Source organism: Equus przewalskii, chromosome 11 (assembly GCF_037783145.1).
Source record: "Equus przewalskii isolate Varuska chromosome 11, EquPr2, whole genome shotgun sequence".
Taxonomy (NCBI): Eukaryota; Metazoa; Chordata; class Mammalia; order Perissodactyla; family Equidae; genus Equus; species Equus przewalskii.
The window spans coordinates 12393390-12416713 of record NC_091841.1 but is presented as its reverse complement, the minus strand read 5'-3'; the positions used below and the strand labels follow the sequence as shown (position 1 = coordinate 12416713).

At 43.4% G+C, this 23324-nt stretch overlaps 1 protein-coding gene across 1 annotated transcript in view; it reads right to left on the bottom strand.

Moving 5' to 3' along the window:
• Positions 1-1799: 1799 nt before the first annotated feature.
• The window catches only part of PTPRJ (protein tyrosine phosphatase receptor type J), a 164073-nt gene continuing 142548 nt past the window's right edge, over positions 1800-23324 (bottom strand). The window contains exons 15-25 of the mRNA XM_070563877.1: positions 21881-21968; positions 19752-19793; positions 19211-19219; positions 19021-19108; positions 17171-17261; positions 14935-15008; positions 14697-14831; positions 12177-12296; positions 9044-9204; positions 7614-7749; positions 1800-5381 (exon numbers count right to left, since the gene is read on the bottom strand). Coding sequence (XP_070419978.1) covers positions 5223-5381; positions 7614-7749; positions 9044-9204; positions 12177-12296; positions 14697-14831; positions 14935-15008; positions 17171-17261; positions 19021-19108; positions 19211-19219; positions 19752-19793; positions 21881-21968 — 1103 coding nt within the window. The 3' untranslated portion in view covers positions 1800-5222. The remainder of the gene's footprint in view (positions 5382-7613; positions 7750-9043; positions 9205-12176; positions 12297-14696; positions 14832-14934; positions 15009-17170; positions 17262-19020; positions 19109-19210; positions 19220-19751; positions 19794-21880; positions 21969-23324) is intronic.

The window sequence follows — 23324 nt, the reverse complement described above, 5'->3', positions numbered from 1 at the left end:
GGGGGGTGTGGTTCCCTGACCAGGAAATGAACCCGGGCCACAGTGGTGAGAGTGCTGAATCTTAACCACTAGAGCACCAGGGCTGGCTTCCAAAGAAAACAGTGAAGGTAAAATTGTGTGTGTGTATTTATGTATCTGTGCCTGTCTTTACACGTGCATATATGTGTATGTCTGCATGCACACACGCACATGCCTGGTATAGTGTTTCAAGGTTAGACAGTTTCGGTCAACAACACACAGAACCCTAGAGCTATTACCTTTCAGGGTCATCAGCCTCACCTCACCTAGCCTCACCGCACCCTCCCCGCCTGCTCAGATTCCAGTCACTGGGAAGCACTCACCATTCTCTAGGCAAAGCACGCGCTTCCACACCCCAAACCTTCCCCACCTTTTATCCTCCTGCTCAAATTCCACTTAAGACTCAGCTCAGATACCACCCCTCTTCATTCTTCTGAGATCCCTGTGACCTGTTCCTTTAAGCCTCCTCTGGTATTTTGTGGGGTTCGTTTTGCATTTGCATCACACATGTTTCGGGCCCCTCCCTCTGGACTGTCCACTTCTTATGGGCAGAACTTCCGCTGCGTCCATCTTAGTCTCCCGGACGGGACGGAGAAGCGTGCACTGCAGCTGTACAGTCTCTCTGTTTCATTTTCCCCCAGAGCAGGGATTGTATGGAGAACATTGCAGAGAGCTTCCTCCTGACACGGTGTAACCACACTGCCTGTCCTGTGAAAATGACGAGTTGGGGCATCAGGGTGTGAAATGCTATTTTTCTCCATATTTTCACAAACATAATAAAGATTTTATTCACCCATGTTGTTTGTCTGGCTCCATATCGTGAGCTCCATAAGGGCAGAGAGTTTGGCCCATTTTGCTCACCTTTGAATCCTCAACCACTGAGGTATAGCGCCTGCTGCACAGTAGGCACTGAGGTACAGTGGCTGGTGCATGGTAGGCACTGAGGTATGGTGGCTGGTGCACAGTAGGCACTCGATCCATCTCTGTTGAAGGGACTAATTAATTTGTCTCAGGCAAGAGGAACAAGAGAGATCTCAAAACAAAATCATCCTAGTCTGCTTAGAGTGTGCATCAAGGCGTAATGGGATTCCCCAAATCCATTAAGAGAAAACCCTCTAAAACTCCTGGGGACTTGCCTAAGGCATGTGTGCCACCACCAAGTGGGTGTCTATCCGTCTGCAGACCCACACATCTGACCCTCTGAGAGCACACACAGTCCCATCTTGGATGCACACCCACTTCTTCCAAGTCTCCTTTTCACTTAATCACCCTGGATGCATGTTTGGGGCTGACTTATGTCCCCCCAAAATTCAAGTTAAAGTCCTAACCGCTAGTACCTCAGAATGTGGATATAGTTGGAGACAGGGTTTTTAAAGAGATAATCAAGGTAAAATAAGGTCATTAGGGTGGGCTGTAATCCCATGACTGGTGTCCTTATAAGAAGAGATTAGGACACTGACACTCAGAGGGAAGACCATGAGATGACAGAGGGAAGACAAGCCAAGGAGAGGCCTCAGAGGAAACCAACCCTGCTGACACCTTCATCTTGGGCTTCCAGCCTCCAGAACTGTGAGAAAACAAATGTCTATTGGTTAAGCCCCGAGTCGGTGGTACTTTGTTATGGCAGCCCTGATAAACTAATTCAATGTGGAAAATCCCCAAAGAAAACCTGTTTTTGTTAAGGATGCCCCAGTTGAATGCAGGCGGGTAAGCTGCTTGGTAGATGAAATGGTGTGGACACAAAGTAAAGACGGAAAGAAAGGAAACAAACCAAAGCACAATGTGTTGACATTTTTTGTATTTGGTATTTGTAAGTCCTTTTAAAAAATTTTTTCAGGCCATTTTTTCCTTAAAAAACAAACCAAAAAAAGCAACCGACAGCAATACTCTGTACAAGTATAACAAACATTAGAAATATGCATCATTCCAAAATAGTTACAAGAAAATTACAGTTTTAGAGTCCACATCAACACGTCCTATCCGTATGTGCCCCCAGGGGGAACAGCTACAGTATGTGGAACACTCGGCTGCTACACAGTCTGAAAACTCAGAACTTTCGAGGCAAATCAGCATCAGTCACCAAGACGTGTTAGCTCAATAAGCGCAATCAAGCATTTCAACAGAAAACCAGGCTTTTCCATCCCAGATGAAAAGCGAACGTGAGTCAGCTGCATGGCTGGCCCCCATCCCCCAGGAGCCTCTGACTTGATGGAGCCCAAATCCAGTGGAGTCAATGATGCCACAGTCTAGCTGGAGGTCACTACATGGCCACAGTGAACAGACCCCAAATGTCATTTCCTTCTGGTGCCAATCGTCACTAGATTTGACTTTGGAGGCAAAAGGTCCTTGCTCTTGAGAGAAGAAATCAGCGGGCCATATCCCTCAAACTAACTAACCACCAATCTTTAGTCTTTTCAACTAATCTGACTGCTTTCCTGTAAGCAACTGTCAAATATTAAGCAATGGCGATCACACCATCCCCTCAATTCCACTGGACTCCTCACATTCTACTTTATTGTTCCTGGAGGGTTTGGAAAAGGAGCTCAAAAACACCTTCTCTTTTCTATGACCAACCCCCAGCCCATGTGTCCTTTATATTTACACATCAATCTTCCCTTTTCAATCACTGTGCTATAAATACCCTCACCACCCCCACTGGCCCTGTCCCCAGCCCTCTTCAGGATGCAGAGAAGTATCATGACCTTCCTGTGACCTGCCCATTTGGAATCCAGACCTCTCCACCACAAGCCTTCCTCCCGGGAGTGGGAATGACGTCCAAGAGTGGCTCGTGGGGCTGCTGCCCGTTTCCCAAGCTTGTACCAAATGGAGGAGAGGAGGGTTTCTGTTTTTGTGTGTTTTTATACAATATGTTTATAATTATTGTTGTTTTAATCTTTTAAAGGAATTTTTAGAGCCGAGTTCTTCCCTCCGACTTCTCCATGGCAGCCAATGTGGCAGGACAGGGCAGAGCATCTACGGGGATTTGACACCTAGGCATCCATCACAGTGGTTTGTGAGTGGGGAAGGGTGTGGCCCACAGAACTGCTGCCTGAACAGGGCCTCCAAATGAAGTTAGGGAACTCTCCAAGATCTGCATGCATTGAAGGGCAGACTAGCGTGAAGGTTTGGAAGCAATCTGCCCAAACCCAGCTTCACTCAACACCCCAGGACGGCATGGCCTCCCTGATTCAGACCTACAGAGCCAAAGGCCCCTCCGAAGTTGAGTCAAGAGGGCCCAACATGGCCTGGCCAACCCACTCCTTTAAGGGCCTCACACTACCAAAGAGAGCAAAGGCTTCAGCAAAAAGTGCAATTTCCATTTGGAAAGTAAGGTTCTCCCAAAACGTGACACCACTTTCACCACCTCTCCTTTTAATCCTTTAAGTACCTCAAAGGGAAAGGGAGACAAGACGTATAGCATGAACCCTCTGAACCAAATCAAGGGCTTTCAGTACGTTGTGGTTCACCCTTCATAACCCTAAACACCCACGACCACGTCCAGTCAGTTAGCAAAGTGCCGGCGAGCTGAGGAGCACGGCAGGGTCAGGAGAGGGGCTCCCACAGGTCAACAGTGACCGGGACCCTCAGAGAAGACCCCGCTCTCATTTTCAATAGGACACAGTGTCCTAAGTTTACAGCAGGATTTATTACTGTGGAAAACAGCCACAGGACTCCAGGGACTTCGTAATTCCTTCATAAAACCTTGTATACTTCATTCCTATTGGAGGAAAACTCAAACTTCTTCAAAATATAACCTGAGCCACAATATAAAATAAAAAGAAACAAATCCTTTCATGTTAATGCCTTGAGAAGTTGACAGATTATGTACCAATAAAATAAATCCACATAAATTCTGAAATTCTTGGTGGATACACACCTGAAGCAAAAAAAAAAAAAAATTAATCTACATTAAAAAAATCAAAGTAATTACAGCAGCAGTATAGTGAAAAGAGGTTTTAAAAATAATAATTACACCTTTGATACAAATTCAAACTTTGTACACCTCAATTCAAAGGAATGACTGTTTTAAGAGTTTAGTATATATTTATACAGTAGATACCAATATGTGTCACTGCAGATACAAACTAAAGCCAGTGGACTTCGAGGAAGGAGGAATTGATTTGACACTGTTTTCACACTGAAGTGTTCACAGATCGCCACACTTTTAAAAACACACACACATATACACTGACACACAGACACATAAATTGCCAACCTGAGTAAAACGTTACTAAAAACCTAGAGCCTCATGAATCACTAAGTCACATATTGCACCTTTAAATAATCCTTCTTAACAAATACAGAATTGAGAAAAAAAACAACGCAGGGAGAAGAAATGGACATTACATCACTATAGGGTCCCTCTGCTTCGCCCCCCCCAGAGATTCTCAGGGTGATATTTAGTTCCCACGCTCACTCAACCAAGGGGCTGAAAATGTAGCCAACAGAGGTGTCTTTGGGGAAAACTGGGAGGGAAAGGAAAGAGAATAAAGCACAAAATGGGGGTGTGGGAAGTGGGGCAAGGGCCTCCTCTGATCAACAGGAATGTTACTGAGAAGGCTGAACCTCTGATACTAAGCTACTGTTTAAATATTTTGTATATTCCAATTATGAGATTCAATACAAAAATATAGATATCTACTGAGTTTTGCCTGTGGAAGCATAATTCAGAAAAGGCACATGTTCAAATAGAAAACCCAAGCAGAAGAGGCACCACGTACCCCTCCCTACATGATCATCATCCACAATTATGTACTTTCCATCAGCTAGATCCCAAGATACAGTAGGTAAAAATAGACCTCTGATACTTAAAATATATTCAACCCAACACAATCCTGGCTTTAGCATGTGAATCATATAAAATAGTCTTTTTTTAAAAAAAGAATCTATTTTGAAAAAAAAAGAAAATCACAGCTCACTTTTCCTGGTGTTCTGTAATTCTTAAGAAAAAACAAAAAGTGAACTCATCCCATTGGTAATCAGGAATACAGTTGATGTGCTCACCACCCATCCACAGCCCCCGACAGCCCCAACTTCTCATCGGTCATGTTTTACGTGTGCAGCTTCACGCCCTCAAGTTAGTTCTAACAAAACAGAACAAAGAATTAAGTTATTAGACATATAAAAACATGTCAACATCGGGGCATTTTCCTTTGCTGTGGGTGTGATGTTCTGGTTAACTCCAGAAAGGTTTTCCTTTGGAATTAGGCGATGTAACCATTTGTCTTCCCAAACGTGCTCACTGGGGCAATGTTTTCATAGATTGTCATTGCGTTTGTGTTCTGGTAGATGAGATCTACTTTTGAGTCCCTCTGGGATCTGATAATGTCCAAAACACACTGATTGAGGAAAACATACTGGTCCTGTTAGAAAAGAAAAGGGAGAGAGCAAATGAGCACAGGTTCCAGAGAGTAGCACCCAAGGTTATTTTCAAACAGATAACCAACCCCCCGACCCCACCCACCAGTGAACACTTCAAGTTAAGACGTGTCAAGAGGTACAAGATTCTGGTGAAATCTCAAACCACAGAGAACAAGATTCTCATCATCAGTGATTCTCAACCACATGGGAGACTCCCCACACCTCCCCTCCCCAAGGAGAAACATCAGAATCTTGGGGAGGAGCAAAGAGAGAATGTAGAGGAAATAAACCACAGGTACATTCAAACAACAGAAAGTTTTGGCTAGTGAGGATGTGCGGAATAAGGAGTAAATTGTGGTTCTCAACAGAGAGGATGGGCTAAGGGGGATGATCGGGGTAGAGCTAGGCAGAGACCACCCTTCAGGCAAGCCTATCAGACTGTGCAGGTAGCCATTAGAAAGAGGAAGAAGAGGGCCCGGCCTGGTGGTGCAGTGGTTAAGTTTGCATGTTCTGCTTCGGCAGCCTGGGGTTCGCTGGTTTGGATCCCAGGGGCAGACCTACACACCGCTTGGCAAGCCATGCTGTGGCGGGCGTCCCACATAAAAAGTAGAGGAAGATGGGGGCTGGCCCCGTGGCCGAGTGGTTAAGTTCGCGCGCTCCGCTGCAGGCGGCCCAGTGTTTCGTTGGTTCGAATCCTGGGCGTGGACATGGCACTGCTCATCAAGCCACGCTGAGGCAGCGTCCCACATGCCACAACTAGAAGGACCCACAACGAAGAATATACAACTGTGTACTGGGGGGGGGCTTTGGGGAGAAAAAGGAAAAAAAATAAAATAAAATCTTAAAAAAAAAAAAAAAAAAGTAGAGGAAGATGGGCACGGATGTCAGCCCAGTGCCTATCTTCCTCAGCAAAAAGAGGAAGATTGGCAGCAGATGTTAGCTCAGGGCTAATCTTCCTCAAAAAAGAAAAACAAAAGAGGAAGAAGACGTATATGCTGACACAGAAAGATATCCATGATGCTGTAAGAGAAAACAAATTACAGGGCAGCATTATATATAAAATAGGATCCAATTTTTAAAAAATACTGTGTGTGTGTACATGTGTTTTTCTACAGATGTACATAAGGAAGACAAAGATATACACAAACTGTAAACGTTGGCTACCTCTATGAAGTGGGATTGGAGAAGAAAAAGTAAAAGAGAAAAATATATTCTATATGATCCTATACTGTTAAGTTTTTTAATATGAACAAGTTTTATTAGTTTCAACATTTTTTAAAAGGGACAAGAAAAGAATTTGTTGCAGGTATAAGATTTCTGTGTTTCTCAAGAGATAAAAGATTGAGAACTACTACTCTATATCATCACAGCAGAAAAAAGAAAATCTCTCTTCTGACCAACACAAGAGGTGAATTCCACTCTTTCCACCACAGCCACCACCGCTCACCCCACAGCACACAATGTACCCAGGCCTCCAGAACATTCCCTGCTAGACTCAAAAACACAGCGCATATTCATAGAGTTCTAAATTGGTACAGGGCGACAGTCTGATGCAAAATTAATATTCTGCTCTCATCCTGGCCCAGGAGCATTCAGCCTACAGCGCTGAGGAAGGCTGTTTCTCAACACGCCTCAAAAACAATGTTTATCAGCAACATTTCAGGGAAAGCCAAATCCAGCAGTCTTACACAAATGGCACCACAGACATCAAGCTTCGTTTTCTCAATCGGCCAGCCATCTTCTCTTAGCTATGCTAATGGACATTTTTAACATTCACAAGGCTGGGTGAGGGCACATGGCTGCCTTAATGCTTAAAGCAGCATGATGCTGTTTCATATCGTTAATATTTGATAAGTCCCTTTCATTAGTGTATGTTAAAGATGGTCAGACTTTCTTACAAACAAAGAGTGAAAATACCAGTTCTATGAGTTTAAAACCTGGGAGCCAAAGTTCAGAGATTTCCTAAGATTATTTGATGAGTCATGGCTGAGAGGTAGAGATCCTGATACCATCTCGGTTTGTAGCTCCATTGCTCATATCAGCGCCACTGAGGCACTATATCAGGTAATTCAACTCAAGTCAGTTTAGGATCTTAAAGAAATCCAGTGTTACCTCACAGCTAAGAGCCAGGAAGATTTGGAAAGGTGAAATATTTTAATTCAAGTGTGTGACACGATGCAACCTTTTAAAAACGGATGGGACGGCGGACTGCCCAACACAGATCTTGGCCTCACCTCTGTTTGCACCATTAAAGGCCTGTGCATTCGAAGGTCATACACAATCCCGTACACATCCACAGTGTTCTCATTCTCTATCTGATAGATAAGACGATCAATGGCAATGAAAGTGCCCGTCCTTCCAACCCCGGCACTGAAAGACAGGAAAATGAGCACATCACTGTGGGTTACCTCTCCTGTAAACTCTCAGATTTCCCCAGTTGTACGTATATCTTGCTCTCCTCCACTGTCAGGCTTTGAGGGGAATGCCCAGGATCATTAGACATTTGCTCTAATGAAACCTCAGTAAGTCCGACTACACTAGCTTGGAATTGAGGGCCAAGTCCTAAAGTACTTTTGAGTCAAATGCCACAAATAAAACACCTTCCTGGAGCTTCCTGAATTGCAGTCCAACCCAAGTTGCCACCATAACCTAGAATGGCAGGTTTCATCAACTTATTCCCCATAGAGCGACAAAGCCCCTCCTTTCTTCTGTCCTAAATTAATTCCTTTAGCATTAAAGCTAATTTCTTTCTGTTCTAGAAGAGGGAGAGGCAAACATTTTCTGTACAGAGCCAGATAGTAAATATCTTCAACTTTGCAGACCAAATGGTCACTTTCTGCCATTGTAGCATGAAAGTAACCATGGACACTATGTAAACAAATGAGCATGGCTGTGTTCCAATAAAACTTTATTTATAAAAATAGGCAGCTAAAGAGATCATGGTGATGGTTTCATGGGTGGATATTTATCTCCAAACTCATCAAGGTGAATACATTAATTATGTACAGCTTTTTGTATGTCAAAAAAATACTTTTAAATACATAAATAAAATGGGCTGGAGCTATGTGTTTCAACATTGTTAAACACCAAACCAAACGCTGAATTAGAAAGCAGGTTGCAGAATAATGTATCGATCATAAAGTCTGGCAAAAGTTTAAAGCTACATAAATCCATAGAGATACGCATGTATGTAATAAAATATAAAAGCACACAAGGGAATGATAAGATCAACTTCAGGACCACGTTTACCTATGTAGGAAGGAGAATAGGATAGGAGACGAGTAAGCAGAGAATTCAATTACATCTGTAATGTAATATGAACAAAAGGAACAGATATGGCTTCACGTCACGCTTTATTAAATTATTATTATTCTCTATATTTTTGTAAGGTTGAAATATTTTACAAGAAAATATTACAAATAAGAAATAAATTAAAATACATTATGGTTTAAAAAAATTCAAGCAGCCAACCAGACCTGGCCCATGGCCTATAGTTTGCCAACCCCTGTTCTAAAGTCTCAGGACCTAGGGAATAAGTCCCTTATCCAGACCTGTCCTGAATTCGTAAATTCCTTTTGTATTTCCTCCTCTGTTTGCTTTCCAAAAGTGCCCATATCTGTAATTATGTTTGAAATCTGTGACACACAGAGCGCCATCTGCATACCTGCAATGCACCAGAACCGGCGATTCGGGAGGACTCTGCTTCATGTAGTCACGAACAAGGTACCGAAAGTTGATGAGCAGGTCAGTGGTGTCAGGAACGCCGTGGTCCGGCCAAGAGGTGAAATGGAACTGTCGCAGAGGGTGACTCTCACTTGTCTGGATCTAAAAGCCAAAAAAAGAAGTCAGATCCAGAGAGAAAGGCTCCCTAACAACATCAGAAAGGCAAGTGAAATCAAGCAGTCCTTGAATGCTGAACTGCACGGGGCAGCTGAAAGGCAGCTACACGGGAGTGCTTACTACTAAAAATGAGAATTTCACGTTAGTACAACAGCTGAGAAAGTGTTTACACACACCTTAACGTGCTCATCAAATCCTCATCATATGCCCAAGAGGGAGGGTTTGTTAGGCCCTCTAAAGACGAGGCAGCAAAGGTTCCAACAAGTGAAGTGACTTCCCCAACACTCAGTTCAGACGTAGCTGAAGTCCCTCATCCTCTGATTCTGAGTTCAGATCTCTTCCCCACCCGCCAAGCTGCCTGTCAATAACCTACTCACATTCTTACACCTTCACCTCCTTAGAGCTTCATAAACCCCATCCCTGAGCCCACCCGGGAACGTCACCGACCAAAACACCAAACGTGAATCACACACATACAATTATGATAATCAGTCTTCATAGTTCCAATCTTCCAGAGAATCTAATAAGTGAGAGGCAACTCGCAAGCACCAAGTAAATATTTAGAACTGAGAAAGGACCCCCCCAAAGAAACCACCCATTTCAACATCAGCCAGACAACAGCAAGTGGACCTTGTCGTAACAGAGTGAGTTATTACACAGACTGGTTTCCCATCACAGACCGAAGCATGTGCCTCTAATTACCAGAACTCTGCCCAGGCTGGAGCATTCCTGTCCCTGATTCAACTGTACTCATCAAGCCCACACTGGGGCACTGACCTCCCACGTGTGCCTCCATCCGGACTGCAGGCATTTCCATCTCCTTTATGACAGCTACCTGTTGACGCTTATTTATTTTTTAAAAATGTGTCTACATTATAAAAGCAGCCCATTCACATTATTCAAAACGTGAAAAACAGTAGGAAAAAAAGGAAGAGTGAGGGGAGAGTGAGAGGAGAGGGTCTCATCATCACAAACATTAACATTCAGAAATTTAACCAAAAGTAGTCATCCAAAGAAAGTAACCAGCCACGAGAGATATGACAGGGGTCGGGGGGGAAGTCAGTCTTTTCAGCATTATCTCAGCAAAAGGGCCAAGGGGTCCAGATTAGGGGGGACAGTCAAAGGAAACTTTTAGCTCTATCTGTTATGTTCCCACTTTTAAAAAGGAAAGTACAGGGGCCAGCCAGGTGGCACAGTGGTTAAGTGTGCATATTCCGCTTTGGTGGCCTAGGGTTGGCCAGCTCGCATCCCGGGTGTGAACATGGCACTGCTTGGTAAAGCCATGCTGTGGTAGGCGTCCCATATATAAAGTAGAGGAAGATGGGCACGGATGTTAGCTCAGGGCCAGTCTTCCTCAGCAAAAAGAGGAGGATTGGTAGCAGTTAGCTCAGGGCTAATCTTCCTCAAAAAAATAAAAATAAACAAATAAATAAAAAGGAAAATATATTCTTGCATTTTGTGTAACTAAAAAGTAATATTTTACTAAACGCCATGTAGTATCTTAGAGTGTATCCTGGAACAAGAAAGGGCTTTAGTGGAAAAACATGAAATTGAATAAAGTCTGGAGTTTAGTTAATAAAAAATAATAATAGTAGTAACAGTAATTTTTTTAAATGATGTGGACAATTCCACCCTCAATTCCCCTCCACAAGGGTAAACGCCAAGCAGTGAAAGCAACCAGTCCATTTAAAATGGGTGAAATCTACAGAAATAAGCATGACTTTGTAAGGGATTCTCAACTATTATGAATTGCATTATTTATGCAGCCAATTCAGTTCATGATAATAGTTTTGACAGCATCTCCAGGAGAGGAACTGAAATATTAATTGAGGTCAGAGCCTTAGAGACACAGCAATTAGTAAAGAGTTAATACTTAATATACTGTACTCTATCCATGATTTATAAAATCAAGGATAATTCTCAAAAACTAGAACCTAACCTACCAACCCCCCCATAAGATTCAACTCCTCTGAACCCACTTCCAGGCTTTTCTTTTATGTACTTTTCATAATATGCATAAAATTTTGTCTCCTTGTATGTTTCACTTAATTACACCCTAACTTCTCATGGTAATTATGCGGTCTACATAATCATCATTTCTAATAGCTGAATAATGATACAGTGACTAGATAATCGACAGTTTAGTTATCCATTCTCTGAAAGCTAGGTATTTGCATGGTTTCCAAATTTTCCCTCCATTATAAATAATGCTGAGATTCACCTTACTGAATGATAGACCTTCTCCAATATTTCAGATTGCCGCTTTAGGACAGATTCTCAAACTTGGAACCACCAGATCAAAGAGGAATGGACATTTTTATGCCCTCGATATAAACTGCAAAGGGTTATGCCAATTTACACACCCATCAAAAGATAGCAATGTTGCTTCACGATATTGCTTCTATTTTTAAACAGCCTTAAAAAAAGAAAAAGGACACTGACTTCCTAGAACGCCTACACAACTTAATTGGATTTGTTTTCATAACTTTACGGGGAAGGGAGGCCATGTGTATGAGCCCTGGAACCCTATTGACATAACTGTTATCCTAAACTGCTCCCGACAGCAATTTTCCACTCCTGACGCCATATTTCCAACCAAATAATCCAAAAGGGTCTTTGTTGGTAACAAAAATCCTATAAGTCAGTCACCTGGAAGTGAAAGGAAATGAGTTACTGATGCTGAGCCACGCTCTTAAGATTCATTTTATTCAAGAACAACTTATGAAATTCTCCTTAATACATAAAGCTTCTAAAGGGTTGCCTTAGAGTAGACGCAGCTTAGAGGAGATATGCCTTAGGGTATGTAGATACGGATTGTTGTATTCAGCAAAGAAGAGAGCAAAAATATTTTTCTGATGCATTAAAAAAATGGGCTAACATCAATCTAAAAAGACTCACCCCAAAGTTAATTTATAGTAATTTTATGAGAGACCTATCCATCTCGACATCTTACTTACATTTTTCACTGTGAAGTCTCTGATGGTCCATTCCGGGAGAACGCTTTCTGACGTCATTGCCACAGTTATGTCCCCATAGTCCTGAGCCTGCTTGGAGGGCCAGTACTCCTCACATTTGGTCTAGAATAAAAGGGGATTCTTACATAAAGACTCAGATCACGCCATCTGCCATCACTACAGCCTCACAAGAGAGACCAGATATTGAAAACTGAACAGTCCCTTAGTTGGCTTCTGTTTTGACTCTTAGAATTGTTTTAATTTACAATTTATATGTTTATCATTTACAATTACTGCGAACTCTTTTAAAATAGGGAGTTTTCTCACACAAATCCAGATTTCTGGATTCTCTTGAAAAGTCAGAATTTCTAGCCCAAACTGAGCCCACATTTCTGCATGAAAATTGATTTAGAGTGGCTGTTCCTTCACAGGGGACACAGTGCCACCCAGCTTCCTTCAGCCTCAACAGTAGCCGATCCACAACTGTTCACCGAACTAAACTTCTCTGATTGACCCACAACCCCCAGCAGCTAGAAGAAATGAGAATTTTCCACAGTTCTTTTAGAGACACATGAGTTGCAATACAAATACAGACACCAACAAAGAGGAGCAAATGAAACCATTTTGGGGTCTTTGATTTTTAGAAAGTCGGTGAGGAGATGTGAACAGAGACAAAAATCAGGAAACAGCTGCTCCCAAGAATATCTGAACCCCCATTTGGCAAATGACTTAAAACGTGCACGCGCACACATGCACACACCTTCCTGAGGAGTGCCCCACTGCAGGTGATTTCCAACCTGATCGATTACCTGACTCACCCGGGAGGTCTGTTTTGCTTTAAAAACAGATGCCTGGGTCCCGCCTCCAGAGATTCAGACTCTGGCCAGGGATCTGTATTTGTTTAAAGATCCTGGTTTCTGGACCCCTGCTCCAAGAAACATCATGGAACTGGGACTCCAACTCCATCACTGCCATGGAGTTGATGCCCAGCTTGGTCTCTAAGGATGCCCAGCTGGATTTTCGTTGCTATCTTGTGGGGAAGAAGATAGGAAGATAGGGGAGAGTTCTTGAACTCTCTGAGCCTCAGTTTCGCCAACTATAGAATAATAACACCTTACAGGGTTGTTATAGGAAAGAAATAACACATATGGAGTATCTGGTGCAGAAAATACACTGGCTCCCTTCCCCTTCCACCCAGAGTCCTTAACATCCACTTCTCTCCTGACTTAAGATGAACAAGGGCCCGTCTAAATTCACCTTCTCATTCTCCATTAATTTAACTACATCATTTTCACTTGTCTAACAGATATTTATGAGAATGTTCCATGTGCGAGGCCTGGGCTCAACAGCACCATAAGGTTTATCTGGGTTCATAAACAGCGTTCTTTTGTTTGCATGAAAGCCTGTTCTCCTGATGCAAAGGAGTGGCTGCAGAACCCAACCTTCTGTATCACAAGTAATGTGAAGATGGGGCCATCTCTTACTGCTCTTTGTTACCTTTCCCTCCTCCGGCCCCAGGCCCTGGTTCCACCATATACACACTTGGGGCTTGACAAATATGTGCTAAATTAAAGTGATATAAAGAACATTAAGAGAAATGCTGCCTGACGGGCTCCCACTATCCCCTAGGACAGGGCTACTCAAAGTGAGCACACTGGAGCAGCCAAAACAGCAGCACCTAGGAATTGTCAGAAATACAATTCCGGGTCCCAAGACAGACCTGCTGAATTAGAAACTCTGGAGGCAGAACCACCTTCCAGGTGGTCCTGATGCACATTAAAGTTTGAGGACCACTGGTTTAGAGACTGGACTCCTATCCTAATTCCTCAAGTAATGAACCTACATGAAAAAATTCACAGAGCAACATTACGTCCCATTCCTCATATGCAGATTTTCTCATTTTGGCATGCCACCAATTCTCTTTGATCCATTTACGGAAACATGGGATTTTATCACCAGAAGAAATCGTATCTTTGATGGAAGTGGCCGTGGGATTCCAGGCCATCACAGTGGGGCAGAAACTGCTGAAACTTATCTGCGGATAAGTTTGAGATTTTGTGTAAAGAAAGGGTCCCAGTGCTAAACACTAAGTTTGAAAATCACCGAGTTGGTCCAATCCCTCATCTCACAGATGAAGAAGCTGGTTGCTTAGAGACAGGATGGGCGTGCACCATCAACAGAGCTGATGAAGGACGGAGCTGTCCTGTGAGCAGCATCTTCCTGCTCCAGGCCCAGGAGCTTTTTCACTGCACTAACCCAACTCCTGCTATTTACTAACTCCAGCAGCAGTGACTTAATGAATAATGAACATTGATATTTGTCCGCAAAGGAAGGTAACAATAAAATAGGGTTTTTTTTAAACTTTTCTCTCAGAGAAGACAAAGACAGAAAACAAGTTTCTAAGAATAGAGGTACTAATGTTTGGAGGAGTGTTATTTTTAAAAAGACAAATGGTTTTGAATATCCTTACCCTTCCACCACAATAAAAGTGAATGAATTAATTTTTTTTAAAAAGGTACTTACCCTTCCCTGTTCAACACATTTGGTCAACATAACAATGGCATATATGTTTTTCTCCCAAACCATACGCCAAAAGTCTTTCAAGGTGTTGGGTAAAGGTCCTTGTGTGGCAATAAAATCTCTCTTGGAATGGTAGCCCTAAAAAAGGAAAGCAACATGTATTCAATCTCAAAGACACAGAAAGAGGAGCTCTGAAGATTTCATCCTAAAAAACCAGTGCTATGAGAATCTCCCCACTTACAGGCATGTAGTTGGCATTGATGTAATCATCAGTTGAATGGGTCTGGATTGAAAGCTTGACACGGGAAATGTCATCTACAACATTAAGAGAAAAGGGTCCTTATTAAAAGTAAATGTTTTAGGAGAGTTACATACAAGAGACACAAAAGAAGTAGAAAATGGCACCATGGGGCTTCTGTCACACCTTGAGAGCTGGGCATTTTACATATCTGACCTCATTTAATCCTCACAGTCACCATATGTGACTGTGGCACACAAGTTACATGATTACCTGGGGAGAGCTAGTAAATGGCAAAGCCAAGGTTCCAACCCCAGCAGCCCAGCACCAGAGCCCAAACTCTTAACCACGCCAGACCACCTTCTCAGATGAAACAAACCTACTACCATTAACGTCCTAGGGGGTGTGCCATGAGCCAGGGAATGTCCTAAGCAATTTTATCCACTCCTCAAAACCCTACAAGCTTTTATGCCCATTTTACAGGTGAGGAAACTGAGGGTCAGAAAGATCAAGTGATTTCTCCAAGCAACATCTGGTAAATGGTGGAATTCAAATCTAGTGCCCTTTCCACTAGGAATAAATAAAATTGCCCTAGTGGGTAGACACCCAGGTAAACTTTTCCACCCTTTTCACACTTTCTCTATTCTCATAAAAAAGTTGTTATAAAACGACAGTATCAACTTCAAGAATAAACTGAATGTATAAGACTACTATGAGTGGAAGGATCCAAAACATAAAATCCTCTTGTTTTCTAAATATTGTCATCCTCAAAAACACACGCACAAACCTGTCCAACTCAAGAAATGAAATGATATCCTTAAAATTTCAAGTGTCAGGCTGAGCTATAAGCAGCACCACCCATGTTTCCCTGTCTTTGACAGGACACTCGCTCACCCTCCCCCGAATGAAATACTAGAACATTTCTAAACCCAGTTACCAAAGTGAATTTCAGCCTAAAATCTCCGCAATAAAACCAAGACCAGAGGGGCTGGCCCCGTGGCCGAGTGGTTAAGTTCGCGCACTCCACTGCAGGCAGCCCAGTGTTTCGTTAGTTCTAATCCTGGGCGCGGACATGGCACTGCTCATCAAACCACGCTGAGGCAGCGTCCCACAGGCCACAGCTAGAAGGACCCACAACGAAGAATATACAACTACATACCAAGGGGCTTTGGGGAGAAAAAGGAAAAGAATAAAATCTTTAAAAAAAAAAAACAAGACCAGAACTCTGGATCTGAAAGTCCCCACAGACCTTCACGAGAACAGGCCAACAGTCCCGAGCGACCCCTAGACGGGCAGTGTTGGGGCACGTCTCACCAGCTCAGTTTCACAAGCATTTCTCTCAAACATGGGTCAATGCCCGCTGTCAGTACAACAGGGGAAAATGAGGAAAAAGAAGACAGGAACTAGAAAATCCTGCATCTAAGCAGAAGTTAATGTTTTAGGCCAGCAAAGAAAAACACAACTTCAAATAAAAAAGGCAACGTCTCCAGATGTCCTGGTACAAAAATTATGAGCAAAGCCAACAAATTTCAGCTAAATCAGAACAAAACTGCGATTTGCTGACACGTCTTTCTGAGGCCTAATTCCCACTCAAAAGAGAGGCCACAAAGAACTTTCTGAGAAGGATTTACATTCCATTTCAATGGACAATGTAGTAAATAACTCTCACTTTAAATTCAATTTGTTGTTATCCCTGTGTGTTGGGCTGCAGACATTGTTAATTCTCAACAACAGGAAGGAATCCAAATACACTTCACATTTAGCTGTGGAACGCACTCAGCCAACCAGAGACGTGTCTGGACAAGCAGAAGCAGTACTCCCTGCCTGTCCTCCTCCTGCTCCCTTTCACTCCAGAGCTATACTGACTGAAATAAAGGGGCTGCGAGATAGAGGGGTTAAGAGCACAGACTCTGATATTTTTTCTGAATGACACTGATAGACCTGGTCCAAAGCCTGATGCTGCCACAACTATCTGTGTGACTTTGGACAAATCACCTGCCCACTCTGTGCCTCATTTTCCTCATCCACAAAAAGAATACTCTACTACCTATTTCATAAGATTGTCGTGAGGACTGAATACAACGGAATATGCCTAAACCAGTGCTTAGCACATGGGAGGTGACTAACGAATGGTTGTGGAAGTGGCTGGTTAGTACCATTGATGCCCCTCCCTCTACTGTTAGAGCTGTGATGGCCAGTGACAGAAAAAAGGGGAGATAATGTGGATCAACCAACTTACAGGGCAGAACATTATTATAGCGATTCTTTCCTCTATTCTCAGCCAGTTCAGCTGCATATTTGGGTAGATTAATTCCAACAATCTTCAGATCCTGAAAACAAAACAAATGAGTTGTTCGTTTATTTAGTGTTCAGATAGTATTCCTACTGAGCATAGAGTATGACAGAATAAAGTGGGAATACAGGGATATTATGGGTTAAATTGTGTTCCCCAAAAAGATACGTTCTAGCCCCCGGTACCTGTGAATGCGACCTTATTTGGAACTACGGGTCTTTGCAGATGTAATGAGATAAGATGAGGTCATAGAGGAGTAGGGTGGGCCCTTAATCCAATATGACTGATGTCTTTACAAGAGGAGAAGAGACACTGAGATCCAGACACGCAAGGGGAGACAGCCATGTGGAGATGGAGGCAGGCATTAGAGTCACCCTGCCATAAGTCAAGAATGCCTAGAGCTTCCAGAAGCTGGATGAAGCAAGGAGCAATCCTCTACCAGAGGCTTTGGAGGGAGCAAGGCCCTGCTAAACAGCTTCATTTTGGATTTCTGGCCTCCAGAACACGAGAGGATAATTTTCTGTTGTTCTAAGCCACCAGTTTGCGGTAGTGTGTTATGGCGGCTCTTGGAAACTAACACAGAAATGAAAAGAAAAAGGACAACCTTGCCTTCAAAGAGCTTACAAGCTGGGAGAGAGGTGTAGACAGAAATAACCAACGTTACGACAAGGAAGAATTAAATTAACGCTGAATTATCAGTGACAAGCAACACATCACAGGGGAAACAGGCATGAGGACAGAGAATTCAAGTCCTCCTAATGACATCAGAGAAAATGACCCAGAGGAGGTGACACTGCATAGCAGGTTGAACGGTGGCCCCAAAAAGACATGTCCACGTCCTGACTCCTGCAACCTGCGAATGTGACCTTATTTGGAAAAAGGGGACTCTGCAGATGTGATTAAGTCAAGAATCTTGAGATGAGATCATCCTGGGTTATCCAGGTGGGCCCTAAATCCAATAACAGGTGTCCTTACATGGGACACACAGAGGAGAAACACAGGGAGGAGGAAGAGGAGAAAACAGAGGCCAAGATGGGAGTAACACAGCTCTAAGCCAAGGAACGCTGGAAGCCAGCAGAATCTGCAAGAATCAAAGAAGAGTTCTCCCTGTAGATGCTCCAGAGGATGCAGTGCCCTGCTGACACCTTGACTGGGGACTTAGAGGATGCCCTCCAGAACTGTGAGAATACACTTCTGCTGTTTTAAGCTTCCAGTTGGTGGTGATTTGTTATGGCAGCACAGGAAACTAACACAAGTGGTGAGCAGGATTTCAATGAAGGCAGAGATGCTGCCACAGGGGCAGCACATGGAGGATGAGGGTGCATGGGGGGGTGGGGGGGATTTCCTGGGCTGGTTTGTGGGGGAGAGCATATGGGGACTGAAAAGTAGAAACTCTTTCTGCAGGATTTCACATAATCCTCAAGAGTCAACCGTGACCCCACACTCATCAAACTTCAGCCCCCTAAATGCCCCATCTGGTTTCTTTCCAGCTCATACAGCCTCCTAATTATTCTAGTTAATAGCCCTCAACTTGAAGTCCTAGTTTCTCTGTCTCTCTGGATAATCTTCAGGTATCAACGAGATTAGACATAATCCGCTAGAAGGAAGATACGTTTTCGTGCTCAGAGCCAACCCGGTGACAGTGGAATCCCCAGGAACATGCAAGAGCTTCTCTCTCCTCCAAGAGGGCTTCCTCTTACCCAAAGCTTCACCATAAAACAAAAACCAGCAGTTTTCCAACTTTCAGGAAAACGAACTATAAAGCAAGTAAAAACACACTATTTACAACCCCATACTTCGTATTCCTCTGCAAATCCACAGTTGGAGTCGGCTTGCTGTTTCTTAAAGTAGGCCTCAAAATTCTCCACTTTGATTAACTTGGATCTAAGAAAACAAAACGACGTATTAGGGTTTTTGACATTCAACAAAGTTAGTACTCAAAATAGAAAAATACAAGTTAGCAAAAAAATTAAAGAGCTTACTTACTTTCTAGGTCTTCATCATAGAAAGGGAAAGAAAAAAAATACACCGTTAGAAAAACTGAGTCAACCACGACTCTGGAGATGATAGTAAACAACTTCCCAAAAGAACAAAAACTATAGTATAATTGGGGGGATTGGGGGGAGGGGTCAGCATAATGTTATTTACAAACACTGAAATGTGAATCAGGACATCTGACTTCTAGACCCTATCACATGACTGATTGGCTTTGTGACTTTGAGCAAGTCCTCTCCTCCGAGATCTTGATGACCCATTTCTTTCAATCACAAAATATATATTTATTGGTAGAATTATTGGTGAAACGATACTTGCCATAGTAGAACATGGCAGGAAGCTAGCTTCAGCAGACTAATGAACACAGATTCCTTGCAGAATAACAAAGGCAGCAAGGACTTCTGGAAGATCATGGCCAAACGGGTCAATCAAGAAAAATGACAGCAAGTTCCATCAAAAATCCCCTCGACAGTCAGTGAACAGATTGGGGAATTAACGTCTTAAAATAAAGCTCATAACTCAAGAGACTTACTTTATTTGAGAAAAGGACAGTTCATTGTTCTTTGCATCTTTCCTGTTTTGAAAGGAAAAAAACCCATTAGACAAAAAGTTTAATTTTGTGCCTTGCCCCCTCTCATGTACCTACAAAATGCCTTTGCCCTGAGCATCAGTTCCTATGCAACAGTCAGTCCCTCTCACTAACACTAAGCTTAATGGTCTAAGTAGCAAATTCTGATCATGAATCTGTGAAGTCACTCTCTTTTATAGCATCTAAAAGTATGGAAGAATCTTAGACAAGCAACTTTTAGGAATTTCCTTGGGTAAATAGATATATCAGCAGCCTTATCCTATGGTAAACTGAGACTCACTATTTCATACTCTGCTTTTGAGATAGCCTTCCTGACAAGTTAATGGAATGAACCAGACAATATATCCAGTGCACGGGGCCGGCCCAGTGGCATAGTGGTTAAGTTCACCCACTCCATTTCAGCAGCCCAGGGTTCGCAGGTTCAGATCCTGGGCACAGACCTAGCACACTTGTCAAGCCATGCTGTGGCGGCGTCCCACATACAAAATAGAGGAAGATGGGCACAGATGTTAGCTCAGCAACAATCTTCCTCAAGAAAAAAGAGGAAGATTAGCAACAGATGTTAGCTCAGGGCCAATCTTCATCACACACACACACAAAAAGAAATATATATATATATGTATATATAACCAGTGTTGACAAGGTGGTGGGGGACCTGGTGCCCTCCTGCACAGCTGGCTAAACTCCATATTGGTGTTTTTTAAAAAGCTTTCTGGAAGGCAGTTTGGCAGTACAAAATTGGAACAATGCGTACCCTCTGACCAAAAAACTGCCCCGCCTGGAATTTACCCTAAGGGAATAAATCATGAATGTACCCAAAGATTTAGGCACAAGAATAAGAAACCATGAGAAAAAAAAACACTGAAAACCAGGAAACTGTTAAATCACATCCAGACAGTTCAATACTCTGTAGCCACTTAACAGGAAGAAGAAATGAAGCCTCCACAATGTCTTAAGAGAATAGAGCAGATTAGAAAATAATATGTATAGTATGATTCCATTGGTGGGTGTGTGTATTTGTGTGTGAGCTTTGTAATCAACGCACACCCTCTTGCCCAACCGTGTGGCATGTGAAGCCTGTGCATCGGCTGGGAGTCATGGGCTGTCATCAGGTGCTGCCAGCCAGGGCATTTTCATCCCAGCCCAGGGTCCCTAACGCACTCCGCCCGGTTCTCCTGCTGTCACCTGCCTTACTGAGTCGACAGGCAGTGCTGTGTTCCAGGTTTTTGCATTAGATTCTGATTTTTTTTTTTTTTTTTTGCAAGAGAGGAGTAAAAAAACTGTTTTATTGTTTCTTGTTAAAATAAAAGTAATACATGCTTATGGTGAAAACAAATACAGAAAAGAAGAGCAAAGAAAGTAGATACTCCGTTATCACAGCACCCCCACAAAACTACTCAACACTGGTTTCATTCTTCTTTCCACACTTCCTACACTCGGCTGCAGCATCCTTGCAATGGGGTTCACAACACCACCTCACAGAGCCTCAGGAGTGAGAGAATTCATGGACAGCACAAATCCAGGCACAAAGTACGCGCTCAAAACAGTTGCTATTTTAACTATTTAACTACCCAAAAGGGTAGCTGTAGAGATAAAATAATAATAGCATATGAGGTACAAGACACTGTCAGAGCATCTCATTTATTTAATGCTCCTCAGCGTCACAAGTAGGCACTCTTATTATCCCCATATCATAGATTATCATAGACATTAAGGCTAAGATCCCTGACAGCCAGCCAGAGACAGAGCACGTGTTCAAACTTAGTTAACTCTAAAACACAACCTCGTCCCACTATGAAACTGATTTGTGACCTAGAATGCACCCTTTGACAGAGGCACCCTACGTTGCAGGGTCTCCCCATGACCTGATGTCAGGGCTGGGACCTACTTTAAAATCCTGCAGCTTGGGGGCTGGGATGAAATAAGACTGCTCTGAGAGCCAAGATTGTGGATGATAGGAACATGGGGGCTCACTACACTATTCCTTCCAGTCGTGTGAATGTCTAAAACTTTCCATCATAAAAAGCTCCCTTGAAAAGTAGGGTCTTATTATTAACATAAGCAATAGTCACCTTTTCTTTCTCCAGAAGATGAAGCCTCCCACGGCCACAATAACCAGGGCACCGAAGATACATCCAAAAACCGCTCCACAGATGACACCTGGGAAAAGTCCAAATGGGAGGCAGTTCAGGAGGTGTTCACTAACAACTGGAACAGCCTCGAACCAGAGACAGAGAGAGAGAGAGAGAGAGAGAGAGAGAGTGTGTGTGTGTGTGTGTGTGTGTGTGTGTGTAGCAGAGGACAGTTAAATCACTTTAGACCTAAAACCAGTCGGGGCATTTGGGAGTGGATTCCTTGTTCCCAGTCCGCCACTAACTGGATGGTCTGAGGAAGTCACTCCTCCTCTCCAGGCCTCTTCCTGAACTGCAAATTTAGGGAAGTGGGCTAGATCAGTGATTTTCAGGTTGTTCTCACCCACGGACTTCTTTCTTCAAATGCAACGGCCTACAGCAGCCCAATAAATAAAATAGAAAACCAGGCAGAAATGCTTAGGTGAGGTAGGGTGGGGGCATCTCAGGACTCAGCCGTGGGCCGGCCCGGTGGCGCAGTGGTTAAGTTTGCACGTTCCACCTCTCGGTGGCCCAGGGTTCGCTGGTTCGGATCCTGGGTGCGGACATGGCACCATTTGGCACGCCACGCTGTGGTAGGCGTCCCACATATAAAGTAGAGGAAGATGGGCACGGATGTTAGCTCAGGGCCAGTCTTCCTCAGCAAAAAGAGGAGGACTGGCAGCAGATGTTAGCTCAGGGCTAGTCTTCCTCAAAAAAAAAAAAAAGGGACTCGGCCGTGTTTGGTGGAACAGCCACTGTTTGAAACCAACTAGACGAGATGTTCCACATGGTTCCTGCCGCCTCTGACTCTGAGACTAACACCCACGTACGAGCAGCAGCACTGTGCTCAGGTGACATAAAACCCAGGTGTTTACTGGAGAAGGGTGTGGGGACTCCCTGAACTTTGCTGAATTCCTTCCTGCAGCCAAACAACTACTGAGTATGAAACCAAACTAACAAACCAGCTGGCCAACTGCCTCTGGCCTGAAGGTAAGGGATGTACCCTCTTGGGTCCTGAAGCTCCTACATCACTTCACTCTGTGTAGTAAAAGACAGGAGCACTTGACGAGGAGTCTAAGACCAGAATGATAGGCCTGTCTCTAAGCCACTGTGTAACCCTGGGCAAGTCACTGCCTCTCTCTGGGCCTTAACAGCCTCATTTCTAAAAGGAAGGTTGGACAAGACTATTTCTGTGGCTCCTTCTGATCCTAATATTCAAGGGTTCTATGCACCAAAAGTCACATTGCACATCTGGCACGTGGGCACCCAAATGACTACACTGAGAAGAAAAGGACTAAATAGTCTTTGCAGATTGGAAGCACAGCTGGCACTCAGAGGAGGGAGAGCAGGGGGCAGGGGTGTTGGGACCCCAGAAGAGAAAGCTGAGCTGGGCATTGTTGGCCAA